Raw genomic sequence first — 14,461 nt, forward strand, 5'->3', positions numbered from 1 at the left:
GGTGATCTAGGCTGCCCTCCTGTATAACACGCAGCCAAAACAACTTCCCCGAAATAATTCGTAGAGCAGATCTTTTAGAAAAGCATCCAATCTTGATTAAAAACTTGTCAGTGATGGAGAATCTACCATGATCCTTCAACTTCCAGCCACTGGATCGTGTTATACCTTTCTCTGCTAGATTGAAGAGCCCATTATTAAATACTTGTTCCCCATGTAGATATTTATAGCTTGTAATCCAGTCACCTTTTAACTGTCTCTTTGTTAAGCTAAATTGAGTGAGCACTGTGAGTCCATCACTTTAAGGCATGTTTTCTAATCCTTCAGTCATTCTCATGGCTCTTCTCTGGGGTGTGTGGTTGAGGGGGCAGAGCTGATGTAGTTCTGGGGGAGGGGGCAGATGTTGGGGCTCAAGGTACAAAATTACTTGGAGTGGGAGTGCATCACTGATGTGGCACTAGGGGACAGAATTAATTGACATTTTTGGGTTTTGAAAAAAAACTGGAAGCTCTGCACCATCAGGCAGCACTTTATTTAAAATTTTGTAATTTGATCTCAGTTGAGTCTTTTAGCAAGAGCTCTTGGAGCTCAGCCCAAAATGCACAAACCACTATACATTTGTGAGAATTGGCAACATTAATTGTCACACATGCCAGGTTGGCTAGGGGAGTTCAAAAATCAAGGGATGGACCAAACAACACAACTCAATTTTTTGGCCAGTTTCCAGATTTCTGGGGCTGGCTCATAATTTTGACCTTGTGGGGTGCTGGTAATGCTATTCTCTCAGTTGATGTAGGTCATGAACATGTAAAAATCCTCCCACTGCCTCCAACCAAATATATTTTGGAAAAAAAATCTTCTTTGGGTTAAATGAGATGGGAAAAGAAAATACTGAAAGAACACATATATGCTATCACTGCTTTGCCAACATTTTTATTAGCAATTTATTGAACATACATTTTTTAAAATATATCTCTAACCCATAAAACTGCAAATGACCCCTACATTTCTCCTCGCAAAGGGCATTGAGCTGCTATGGACAAATATGGTCTTTGTTAACAGATCCTTCCCATAAAAATGCCTCAACCTGATTCCAACTGTCCATGCTGCTAAATTGTCCTGCAACTCCCAGGCAAACTTCTCCACTGAAGTCTCCACCTTCCTGACAAGTGACTCCCCACCCTCTTCCAGATGTTAAATCTTCCCATAATATTCCCCATAGGTGCTCTGTTATCCAGCTACTGAACCCTCTCATGCTCCCCAGAGAAGTGCTTTTACCCAATCTCCTCTATCTTCAGAAAGCCCTGCCTTCAATCTTGCTGTATAACTTGCCTACGAACCCCTCTGGCATCCAGATGCTGACTCAGCCTCAAGCCACAGTAAGTGTGAAGGACTTTCCTGCAATCCCCTCAATAAAGAGCACCCTGTATTTGCCAACTCTCCCTATTTTTAGCAGAATATTTTTTCAGTATTCATGTGTTGGCAGGTATGTTCCCTTCCCCTCTAACTCTCTCAGGAAACCCTCACCATCCATAAATAAGTGCTATGACCTCCCTCCCAGATATCATACATTCTCATGCTCCCTGGCAAGCCCCTAGGCTAATTTATTCTCTTCTGTCCTAGCTAATCTTTTCAGATGTCATCCATTTAGACATTGGCTAGCAATTTATGGATTAACAGATTGTTTTATGAATTTACAGAAACACTGCAGCTGTTTACAGTTGAAAGCACATTCTAACACAATCTTCACTTGAACACAAATGTAAAGAGTTAGCAGTTCACATTTTATTTGAAAGAGCAAAACCCCCATTAGTATTATATAGTACATAATCAGTCAGGCCAGTCTTCAGCATTTAAATAGTGCCTTGAGCAAGCCAGACACAGGATCCTCCCCTTTCCCCAAAAATTTAGAAATAAATTATTCGCATCATTCTAATATTATAGTTATATGCACTCTAGATAGCTGCTCTGGTTGTCTCCCTACAAAGTTGGCCCATGTAATTAGCAAGAAGTAGACAAGAGAGGTCATAGTAATGAATAGTCATTGTTTGAAATGTTTCACATAGTTACTTTGTAATTTTATTAAAATTAAAAAAAAAAATCTGGCTTGATGCTGCTTGAAAAGACTGGGTTAGTGTGTGCAACCATCATAGTTACATACGCAGCCACCAAATATGATTATCTCCATAATGAGCTTCTTTCCAGGAAAATCAGGGTCTGAGCAAGGCATTTTCAGTTCCTTTTTATGCATCGTGAGTGGCATGCAGCAACCACATTCCAGATCTACCATCATCTTTGCAATATTTAGCCTGTTAAAATGAAAAAAAAAAAAAGTATTCAATTGTAAGCTGTTAGCTCAAGAGATGGGTTTACAGGCCATGTTCTATCTTTTAGGGAAAGTACATCTTATGCAGATGCATGACAACTCGATCCAGCTGGTTTTGAAGGCTTGTGTCATTAACCTGTGTTTCTGACATTAATGTCATTTTATGGATTCTGGCCATATTATGCTGCTGTGGTGGTATTTATAACTACAAAGGTCTGTGACAAGAGTTAAAACCTTTTGTGGTTCAAACATGTTAAAATGTAAAAAGATAAATTTAAATTCAACTGGTACAAACTAGCACAGCTTCATGGACGCCAACGATCTATATTAGCTGAGTATTTGGCCATAAGGTCCTAAATAGATTCAGTAAGCTACACGTGGATAAGCTTAAGTATTATAGATATTTATTTTAAATTTAAAAACTGTGAAAATAATTCCCTCTTATTCATCAGTAAGGACTTGAGTTATGGTTCTGTTTTTCCTGAAAGAATTAATAGAATCCTTAATATCTAAAGATCTGCAAGCAATATAGCAACCTGCTCTGTTTTATGTGTTCATGATAACTTTTTGTGCATGAGAAACACAGATCCCTGAACTTCTACCCTAACAGATACAAAATAGAACTTTCAATTTTCATTTTAATTCTGTATCTTCAAAAGGGCCTGTGGGAGTTAGGCACTCAACTCCAATGCAAATTTGATTGGGATTTGGTGGCCTAGTTGTATGTATTGTAATATGTTGTAATATGTAGATATCATTTTAAAGTTATCCATTAAAATATAGTGGTTGTCTGCAAAATGGCTCTGAAATATCTATTGTTTACCCAGAGGTTATATTATGGATTAACCCTGAATTTCTCTTTGCACGGTTTACATGTTTAAAAAAAAAAAAAAGTCCCTCTCCCGCCCCAACTATCAGCAACAGAGTCTAAGCTGAAAATCTCAGAGTTAGGCTATGTCATTTTCTGTCTTTAATATCAATAATAGAGTAACAAGTAGGAAACTTCTTGTGTTGGTGCTACATAGCTAATAGGATTAAAAGGTAGTAAAAACTAATTTTAGACAGTAAAGTGAGCAGATGAGACTTGGATTCTTCTTTGAAGGTGCTATTTTTCAGTTTTCTGTCTATATCCAAGCACATTTTAAAGAGCAAAATATCCAATTAAGTTAATGAGGAGTTGTATTAGTCTATGGTAGAATTTGGCTTAGAGTTCTCAAACAATTTGTTTTGTGTTTACAGTAACGATTACATAAGAATTTCAGTTTGGGGAACTGGAAAATGAAAATAATTGTTTTGCCCTTTACCATCCTTTATAGATCATATGCTATAAGAAGACTTTATAGGGAAAAAGACCTGTTCAATTTACATTAAAATATCTGTTTTAGTCTCTCTTTCCTTGATAGTGAAATTTTTGGAAACATTGAGTAATATCTCTCAAAAATCAATTTCAGATATATTGTGAACCCTAAAATCTTTCTCCCATCTTAAGGGCTTTGTTTTTGTTTATTTTTGTTTTACGTCATGAGGTGTTTGGCTGATAATCTGTATTTTAAATGGAGAAATGGCTAATAGAGAACTAAGCTCATTTCTAACGGCGCAGCTTTTTGCTTCACAATTTACTTATGTTAAATATTGTAGCTATTCAGTGTTTTCTTTTCAGTAGCCTTGCTCTTTATGTTGATAGCTGAGAGGTATAATAAACACTTCTATTTTGTTCAGAATTAGTGTAAACCACTGCTGGACTTCTCCATTCAAGTTAAAGATTCCTAGTTTTATTGGAGCCCTGTTCCCTTGTCTATGCAATTCTATTGATTGATTGAGCCTGTTTGTGTGAAAAATCATTTTCATCACAGTAAACAGCATTGATCTATATGAAGCATGATATAGTGAAGATTTCTGAAATGCCATTATATATAATATCACCAAATATTATGAAGTTGGGAGAACTTTCCTGGTTTACTTTCTACCTTTATTTGTAAACTTGGAGATTTTTGACAGTTGCAGTGTGTGGTGACCTCCTTCATACGAGAGAAAAAAAGCTATATCTTGGACATAGATGTCCATGTTTTTATTTTAAGGAAGTGGGAAAGTATTGTTCTCTGCCTTGTAAAGCAGTTCTGCACACTGGTGCTTAACTGTTCACATTCTTAAAAAAAAACAAAACAAAGGTGATAGAATAAAGCATAGATCCTTACTTTGCTGAAGATGGACACATTCCTTCACACCGGGTCAAGGTGACATTTGTAGTACACCCTTTGTAAGTTACTTGTTCCTCATATTCAACCTCTCTACAGAGTTCTGTCAAATGTAAAAGAAAAAAAAGATAATGATCAGAAATCTAACTCTCGGAGTTATGGGATTAGCTCTGGTGGACTGAAAGCATACAGGCTAAATTCTATGGGAAAACATTTTAATTAGATATTTCCAATAGGCTGAAGAGACCTAATAAGTAACAAGCCAATAATATAATACAAGAATTTTTTAACCTAGGCACCTAGATTGAATCAGATGCTGAAACAAGAGAATACATTTGAGAAAAGTGGAAGAAACTGGAATCACAAATAACAAAATAGAATCGAGTTTTAAAGAACAAAGAAAACTCTGATTCTTTTTTTTTACTGATGAGAATGAAAGGATACAAATAAGAGGCTATTGAGCCAGTTCTGATGAACAAATATTTGATTTCTTGGACTTCTAAATAGTGTATTGGTTAAGGGCTTAAAGTATTAGAAAAATGTCTTTCTGATGTATCATGTCCAAAGACAAATGATGATCTGATATAGACAGCATACATAATGCCAGCCAGAGGTCCATATTGTAGCATCAATCAGGCTAATATAAAGTTTTACCTCTCCTTCCCTCCCCATCATACTTGCATTCTAGGTGTAACACACAGTGCTACTTGTCGCTTAGTGACTATGCTCGGTGGTGTTACCAGGTGAAATATATTGACAATAATGCTTATATCATGAGGTAAATCAAGTTAACACTAGATACAGAGCAATATGTTGATTGAAAGGTCTAATGGTCCTGGGTTGGGAGAAGCCTGCAAAATTAGCCGCCCGTGGCATGGCCAATGCAGGGGCATATATCTTGGCACTGAAGCCCCTGGAAATCTCAGTTGGGAAAACTCCAGGTTTGGGAAAAAACAGCTTGGATGTGGCAGAGCAGAGCCACATCACTGTGAACGCAAATTGCTTTTCCTCTGGCTCAGCACCTTACACACTATTTTTAAGTGATCTTTTCAGAGTATTTAGAACAGTGCTAATCCTCTCATCCAAAAGAAGGGTTGCTGGGCTATAGAGCCAGACTATAGTATTGAAAAAATACACCATTAGGAACCTTGAAAGTCCATCCTCAGAAGCTAGAGTAATTAGACACATGGATGGGATGCCTTCTTTCAACCATTACTTTATTGACTCTATCTCAAGAGCAATCATTTCAGCCCTTCATTTTGATTAAAATACAGCTTTTTGAAAGATATTGGTAATGTCCTGAAAGGCCAGGAAACATATGTGAGTTACCCATGTTGGGAGTGAAAAGGATCAGAGGAAAGAAAACAACATTACAAATAATACACACAAAACATCCCGGAAGCCAACACAATGTTATTACATTGCCCACTGACTTAGGAACTAACCTTTTGAAGGTGTTGTAGTTGAAGGAGACACTGTGGCTGTGAAAGAGGAAAACACAATAAATCATGTGAATGAAAAGAAACAAAGCAGACATCAAAACTTCAATGACCAAATATTGGAAGAAATCTTTTGAGATTTAATTTTTCTCTTTCCATAAGGGACTCACGACCTGAGTGACATCAAGGGCAGGGTAGGGTATTTTAATCTGCTATAAATAGAAAAATGTCATATCCCTTAATCAGGGTGTTAAATCTTAATACTGTAGAAATGATTTTGGATTTATATAGTCCCTTCCCTACACATGGAATCAGAAAGCACTTGACAAAATGAGTTATACAATCCCTTTCAAATAATTGCAGTTGCATGATATGAGATACTTTCTTTCATCAGAAAGCTAGGCAGAGTTCTTAATCTGAATGCTTTTTCAGCTCAGTTGACAAAGATAGCCAGCACTACTGTACAGATAGAGTAATTGGTTGTCAAACATGTAATGTGAGTGACTGCAGAATTTTGACAGGCCATATACAATTGGCTAAGCAAGCAAAGTTCTGAAAAATATAAAGAGGTGCTCTGACTGCAATTGCTCTCCTTATTCAAAACGTAGACATTTTAATAAAATTTACAAAAGAGATTTAGGCACTTGTGAATGAAATTTAAGCTCCTAAGTTACTAACATGCTTTTGAAAAACATTACGCTCTACCTTTTCCACGTGTCCTATCAAAGCCACTCTGACAGGAAAGATGTCCTTCAGAGTGAACAAGTAGGTAACCTTGGGGAAACTGGAGCATGTATCAAATTCTTAACAGATATTCTCTTGCTACTTGCACCAACTCACAAATGCTTTGGAATTTATCACTCAAACACAACACTCCCATGCTCCTTATGCAAATTTGGTGAATGGGAGAAGTAAGTTGGGAGAAAAGGAAGGGAGAAACAAAAAGCGGAACAATTAAAACCTTTCCATCCTACAGTGCAAGCTGCCATTTCAACAGTGGTCTGTGGTACTTTCATCCAATTTTAATGCTTTTTCTGTTCTAACAGCTAAAAGTGGAGCTGTTCAATTGTCAAAACTATTTTTATAATGAAGTGAGTTGAAGATGGTGTTTAAGCCATAACCGATGCTGAAAGAACATTTGGGTTTCTGGCAGACAAGGAAGGAAAAGATGACTAAAATACTCTATGGAGCCTAAAAAGAGAGAGAGAGAGGATCAGCAAAATAAATACAAAATAAAAATATAGTTGGGGAACTTCATCATTTTCCTACATTTTTGTCTTCTTGTAAAAGGAACTATTTTCATGGGAGAAAGATAGATAAAATTGTAAAAGCATGTAAGTTTAAGGATTACTAAATAAACAATATAACCAATAAGCTTTGATAGGGTGTGGAGTGAAAGAGAGGCACACTTCTTGGTTATTCTTACATGAGTAGTCTACTAAAGTGAAAATTCTGTTCTGGTGGATGGCTATATTGACTAATCTCTAAATAGCAGGGTTCTGTTCAGAATATAATGAATAATAAAAAGGTTTTGAATTTATCATAAGTGGCATATTATTTCACCAAGGAATACGAATGATGGTAGTTATGCATTTAGAAGTGGGATCCTAAGAAGGCTTCTCAGCTGAATACATTCTGAACACAATTTATTACTTCACATAGAACCCATATAGTTCAGTTGCAGCAGTATATGTATATCAAAATAAAAAGGAGAAAGTGGTATGGAGACAGTGAATGCAATTAGGGACATTTGCTAATGCGTGTTAAATCCCAATTTGTTTAAGGCTTATGACTATAAGGTGTATGAACTTAGATATCTAACATTCAGAAAAATGATTAAAAATTTATGTAAAAAGTGATTGTAGCATACAAGATATACAACAAACTATAATTGATTGCATAATACATTTAAAACTTACAAGTGATGGGAACTTTTGTACTAAATGTTGTAGAAGCAGTAGTTGTTTCATTGGATAGAGCTGTGGTTTTTGTGGTGGTTGGTGTCACATATGTAGTTGATTTAGTTGTGGCAGTCTCAGTTGATGAACTAGTTGGGGTAATTGAGAAAGTTGTGATTTTGGTGGTTCTGGTTGTCGGAGTAGTGGGTATTATGGTGAGTGTCGAAGCTATAGATGTAGCGGTAGTAATTTCTGATGTGACTTTTTTGGTGAGTGAGGTAGTGGTAAGCAGAGTGGTGGATTCCAATGTTGAAAACTCTGTTGAGGTAGAGATTGGAGTAGTTGTTGGTGAAGTGGTTGTAGTGGATTTAGTAGAAGAACTGGAAGCTATTTTTTTTGTAGTTGGTTCTTTCACTGCAAAGTAAAAGTGTAAAGAGAGGGAACAAAATATGAATGTAACTAAATGAAGACATCTCCTCAAACTATCAAACAAGATATTTAAATTGGCAAATATGCAGTATTTTGAACCAGTGAGCTTTCTGAGGTGATAAAAAGGTTACAAAGAGTAACAATTAAGAAATTTTTGAATAAAGAAATCTGTGTAACATAAAAGCAATTGAAAGATGTATTATATCAGTATTTGCCCATACATAGAATGAAAGCAATGATGAAAACGTACCAGTTGTTGTTGGTATGGTCCTTCTCGTGGACTTAGTTGATATAGCAGTGGAAGAAATTGCTGTCAGTGTTGTGGCTTTTATGGTGCTTGGGGTCGTGGACTCCGATAATGAGCTAGTTGTGGGGACTATCGTCGTCAAAGTGATGGGTGTGAGTGTAGTTGGTGTGGTGGTCGTGCTGGACTTGGTAGAGGTAATAGATGGGATAGGAGTTGTAAGCATTGTGGTTTTTGTGGTGGTAGAAATAGAACTTTGGGGAGAGGTGGACTTTGATGTGGTGCTCTCCGTTGAACTAGTGGTCAAAGTAGACGTTGTCAGAGTGACGGTTGTGGGTGTAGTTGATGTGACGGTTGAGCTGGACTTGGTAGATGTAGTAAAAGGAGTAGTTGTGGTCAGAGTAGTGGTTATTAGCCTTGTTTTTGGTGATGAGGTTGAGGTGGACTCTGTTGAGCTGGTGGTTTTGGACGTTATAGAGACAGATGTGATTGGTGTAGTTTTCATCGTATGGATGAGGGTCGTTCTTCGTGGTGGTGTGGTTCGTATGGTCTTTGTTACTGTGAGGGAGAAATGTGAGTTGATATAGTGATATTGATAGGAAAATAGTGAATTGCAGCAGAAGAGTTTAACATGAATAATAACTATAGAAATATGAACAACGTTTTTAGAGGCAACACAATTTCATGCTAGATTAAAAGTGAAAAATTGGGCAAATAATTGACAAGTGGCCCTCCCTCATTCTTTAGCAATGAATAAATAGGGAGCACTTCAAATAAGTAACATAACTGCCAAACTTATTTCAAAAACATATATCTGCAAGGGCGTTTACTATGTGTGAAAGGAAACCAGACATATCTGGAGGCAAGTAGGGTGGGGCAATTTAAATCTTGCTGATGGAACATATATGGGTAGTGAGAAACCGTGTTGGATTGTTGTAAGTAATACACGTCTTCCATGAAGGTTTTGTGTCATGTTTGTTGCTTCTTTGCTGGATTTTAATATAATCCATTTTGGATTCCTTGATTCATATAGGGAAATGCATGCTCTTTTCTGTGCCATCGAATCTTTCTAAGAAGAAATTCTACTTGAAAAAATTTACCAAGGCTCTGAAAATGAATACTGCATTATTTCATCTTGGAAGCATACGTCCCTGTTGCTGGGAGATGCTGAATGCCTTCTGCTCCCATTGTTGGGTCTGGGGGTCGGAGTTTGGGGCTCTATTTACCTCACAGTATTGAGCACGTAATACCTTTTCAACACCCTACCCCATTTTGACTGTTCTGATTAGTGCAGAGGGAAATCTGTGGATCCCACAGACTGCTTTTTAGGCCCAGATAAAATACTATCATGTTTGGAACCTGATCTGGAAGGAGTGATTTTGAGGGGTTGAAACCAAAGGAGATGAGCAAGGCTGATCAGCAACTCTTGTTTTACCCACCAACTGGGCAAACCAGCCTCATCACTTGAGGCAGGAGTAGTAGGTCTAGATGACTCTCTTCATGCAAAGGAAGAGTGTAAAGACAAGAAAAAAGCTTGAATCCTTTGGGTGTGACTAAATGAAGTAGGCCTTCCCAGAACATCAACCAATTCTAGTATATTGGCCTAAATGAAAAATGAAATCCGTGGAGAGGAGTGCATCCATGAAAGAGAAAGCACCCCCATTTTTAACTGTTATCTACAACCCATTTTAAACACCCTGGGTCTGTTCCCTTTCAGCCACATTAAGAGGAAATGGTTTTGCCTTTGTGCCTTTCTCAGGAAGATATAAAGACTGCATTCTACTGGAACAAAGGGGGGGTGTTGGCCTTTGTGTCCACACATACGGAATTGTTCCTGAAAAATATCTACAGGAATCTATGGCAGTCCTAATGATAAAGAATTTGAAAAGTATGTGGAATATATTGGAAGAACAAGTGAGAGAGACGAGGAAAAATGTGGTGTTTACACCATACTCTTCTCAGAAGAATAGCATTCAATCTTCTATGGTGGAGATTTGTGACAGGGACTACTTTTTTCTCAGTCTCTCTTTCCTATAAGATTCCATTTTTCCATATCCTGTAACTTGTTTCCTCTCCTTCCTTCACACTGAGCACCACAGCAAGGAGACTTAGCAATGCCTCATAGGGAGAAGTTTGGGCTGCCTCACACTACCAGATGCGAGTGACTGCAGGGCACTGTGGAAGGGGACCTTTGCTAAACAGAGAAAAGTCAAAAGGCACTGTGGGGTAGAGAGCAAGACGAAAGAATACAAATGTTCCCATGGCCTTCATATGCGTCCATGCCAAAAAGTAATGATTCAGAAATTTTTGGTTAAAAAAGCTTATGTAGCATAAAAGAAACTGAAAGACAGCCATTATATTAGTAACTGCCCCACACAGAATGAAAGCAATGACTAAAATGTACTGGTTGGTGTTGTCCTGCTTGTGAACTTGGTAGACGTACCATTAGGAGAAATTGCCGTCAGTGTTGTGGCTTTTATGGGGGTTGGGGTGACAGATTCTGATGTGGTGGTCTCCGTTGAGCTAGTGCTTGGGCCTGTTGTTGTCAGACTGACGGTTGTGGTTCTAGTTGGTGTGGTGGGTTTGCTGGACTTGGTAGAGGTAATGGAAGGGGTAGGGGATGTCAGCATTGTGGTTTTTCTGGTGGAAAAGGTAGAGGCTTGGGGGGAAGTGGACTTTGATGTGGTGCTCTCTGCTGAAGTAGAGATCAAGGTAGTTGTCGTTAGAGTGACTGTGGGTGTAGATGGTTTGGCAGTTCTGCTGGACTTGGTAAACGTAGTTGAAGGAGTAATCGTTGTCAGAGTTGTGGTTATCAGCCTAGTTTTTGGTGAGGAGGTTGAGGTGGACTCTGTTGAGCTGGTGGTTTTGGACGTTATAGAGACAGATGTGATTGGTGTTGTTTTTGTTGTACTAATGGGGGTAGTTCTTCGTGGTATTTTGGTTTCTCTGGTCTTCATTGCTGTGAGGAAGAAAGGTGAGTTGATATGGTGGATTGACAAGAGAATGATGAGTTCCAGAAACCAAGTGGATAGTGAATAAATAATTACAAAGATATAAAAAAGTTTTTAGAGTGAGTGAAACTTTCTGCTAAATAAAAAATTACAAAATTGGGGGTAATAATTGGGAAGTGGCCCTCGCTCATTTTTAGTAATGTAGAAATGGGGCAACACTTGAAATATGAAACTGAACAGAAACTTTGCAAAAACAACAAAAATTCATAATGCAACTATATCTACTGTTTGGTAAAAGAACTCAGACATAATTAGGATGTAGTAGGTTGTGGCCTATCATGGTGCTTTAAATCCTTGTGATGGAAACTGTATGGGGAATGAGCAAAACATTTCTGACTGTTGTAAGGTAATCTACATCTTCGTGGAAGGTCTTGCATTACGTTTGTTGCTTCTTCGCTGGGTTTTGATCTAATCCTTTCTGGGTTACATGATGCCTATCAGGAAATTCGCTCTCTTCTTTGTGCCAGCTAATCTTTCTAAAAGAAATTATGCTTGCAAACTTTTACCAACTCACTGAAAATGAATTACTGGATTATTTTATCTTGCAAGGTTGGCCCCTATTCCTTCGTAACTTTCCTTTACCGTGCCGTCTCCACTGCGCTGTGTTGATGGGATATATGTTCCAATTGACGCAATGGTATGCCTCTTGTGGAGATAGTATAATTAAATAAACATCAGGATTGATTGAGCTTGTCCTCACTTCTGCTCAGTCGATCCGGATAGATTGATCTGACGGCGGCAAATTTTCCGCCATCAGTGTGCACATAGCCTCTTTATTGGAAATTAAGAATGAATTCCAGAAATGTATCTAGAGGACTCTATGACAGTCCTAAAGGATAAGAATCTGAAAAGGTTTTAGGATATATTAAAAGAACAAGCTTTGCAGTGTGAGAATAAGAAAGTGAGATAGAGCGGGAAAAATGCAGTGTTTACACCATAATCTACCCAGAAGAATGGCATTCCATCTCCTATGGTGAAGACTTGAGACAGGGACTACACTATGCTCAAAGTCTCTCTTCCCTACAAGATTCCCATTGCCCACAGTCCTGTAACCTGTTTCCTTCCCTTCATTGTCACTGAGCTTCAAAGCAAGAACACTTGGCAATGCTTCAGAGGGAGAAGATTGGATTCCCTCGGTCTGCCACATGCCGGTGACTACAGAGCACTCTGGAAGTGAACTTTTTCCAAAAGGCCAAAACAGAAAAATATCAGACGTGGATAAGAGGTAGAGAGCAAAGGCAATGAATACAAATATTACCATGGCATTTGAAGGCATACATGCCGAAGAGAAATGATTCCGAAACATTTGGATTAAAAAGCCTCTATAGCATAAAACCAAAAAAGAAAGCATTATCCTCGTAATAACCCAGGGTAGAAATGAAAGCAATGAGTAAAATGTACCTGTTGGTGTTGATATCACCCTCGTTGTGGACTTAGTTGACGTAGTAGTTGAAGAAACATTTGCCAGCGTTGTGGTTTCTGTGGTGCTTGTGGTGGTGGACTCTGATTTGGGGCTCACTGTTTGGGAAAGGAAGTGAGATGTATCCAGAGTGATGAGGCGGTCTTTGTTACTGTGATGGTGAAAGGTGAGTTGATATGGTGACATTGACAAGAGTGCATTCCAGTGTATAATGAATAATTATTCATGTAGATATAAAAAACGTGTGAGCTTAGCTTTCTGTTAAATGAATAGTCATAAATTGGGGAAATAATTATCAAGTGGCTCTCTCTCTCTCTCATCTCTAGTAATGGAGATATGGGGAACATTTGAGCTAAGTAAGTTGATTGCAAACTTTGTGCAAGGAAGAAAACATGTATAAATCCCAGTGCATTTACTGTTTGGTGAAGGAAAGCAGTCATTTCTGTAAAGGTGTTGGTTGCGACCTGTAATGTCGATTTACATCCTCATGACGGAAATTGTATAGGGAGTGCAGAAAGCCTTTCTGACTGTTGTGAGGTATCTACGTCATCCTGGAAGGTTTTGCGTTATGTCTTTCGCTTCTTTGTCGGACTTTGACGTTTTCCTTTCTGGGTTACATGGTGCCTATATGGAAGTGCACTTACTTTGTGCCATCTAGTCTTTCTTAGAGAGATTGTGCTTGCAAACATTGACCAACCCACTAAAAATGAATGCGGGATTATTTTATCTTGCAAGTGTAGGCTCCTATTCCTGGAAGATGCTGAATGCCTTCTGCTCTCTTTCTTGCCACTGGGGGTGGGAGTTGGGATCTCTACACCTCACGGGGTAGGGTCCCTCATGTTTTGATAACTCCCTACCTCATGTTAGTTCTTGTGACCAGTGCAGGGTGCCATCAGTGGAACCCAGGGTCTACTTCTTAGGACCAGAAAAGATATCGTAGGTGCAGGGAGCTATTCCAGCTTTCAGAGGGCACTTTGCCTCTAATGTCTTTAGAATCTTATCTGGAGGGGATCAATATGAGGGTCTAAAACCAAAGGAGATAAGCAAGATTCATCTGTGACTTGTATTTTACTAACTGATTTTCTAACTCACCGGTTGTGGCTGGAGTTGTAGGTCTAGATGGCTCTTTTCCTGCAAAGCAAGAGTGTAAAGAAAAGAAAAAAGCTTGAATCCCATGTGTGCGACTACATGAAATAGCACTTACCGAACCACCCAGCAATGAAATTATACCAGCCGAAGTGGAAAATGAAATCTCTGGGTAGGAGTGTACAACTGAGAGAGACAGTACCAACATTTTCTTTCGGTATATACAATCCATTTCAACCTCTCTGGCTGTGTTTCCTTTCAGTCACATTGAGAGGAAATGCTATTTGGTTTGTGCCTTTCTTAGGAAAGTATACAGACTGTATCACATCAGAATGGAGTGGGCACATTGGCCTCACATTCCGCACCGAGCTATTAGATCCAGAAAAATATCTGCAGGATTCTATGCAAGTCCTAAG

At 38.4% G+C, this 14,461-nt stretch overlaps 2 protein-coding genes across 2 annotated transcripts in view; both read right to left on the reverse strand.

The window, feature by feature from the left end:
• Positions 1-1,772: 1,772 nt before the first annotated feature.
• On the reverse strand, positions 1,773-5,851 carry LOC137148008 (mucin-6-like). Its single transcript, XM_067540416.1, has 3 exons — positions 5,848-5,851; positions 4,519-4,621; positions 1,773-2,306 (listed from the first exon to the last, which is right to left on the reverse strand). Exons 1-3 carry the CDS (start codon positions 5,849-5,851, stop codon positions 2,129-2,131), a joined length of 285 nt encoding a protein of 94 aa, XP_067396517.1. The 3' UTR covers positions 1,773-2,128.
• A 2,818-nt stretch (positions 5,852-8,669) lies between these two features.
• LOC137148009 (mucin-6-like) overlaps positions 8,670-14,461 on the reverse strand; it is a 79,357-nt gene continuing 73,565 nt past the window's right edge. Inside the window, exons 40-43 of the mRNA XM_067540417.1 lie at positions 14,052-14,090; positions 10,972-11,487; positions 8,801-9,086; positions 8,670-8,715 (exon numbers count right to left, since the gene is read on the reverse strand). Of these exons, the coding sequence (XP_067396518.1) occupies positions 8,670-8,715; positions 8,801-9,086; positions 10,972-11,487; positions 14,052-14,090 (887 nt within the window). The remainder of the gene's footprint in view (positions 8,716-8,800; positions 9,087-10,971; positions 11,488-14,051; positions 14,091-14,461) is intronic.

Source organism: Emydura macquarii, unplaced genomic scaffold (genome assembly GCF_026122565.2).
Source record: "Emydura macquarii macquarii isolate MOO-44397 ecotype Brisbane River unplaced genomic scaffold, CSIRO-AGI_Emac_v2 contig_587, whole genome shotgun sequence".
Classification (NCBI taxonomy): Eukaryota; Metazoa; Chordata; order Testudines; family Chelidae; genus Emydura; species Emydura macquarii.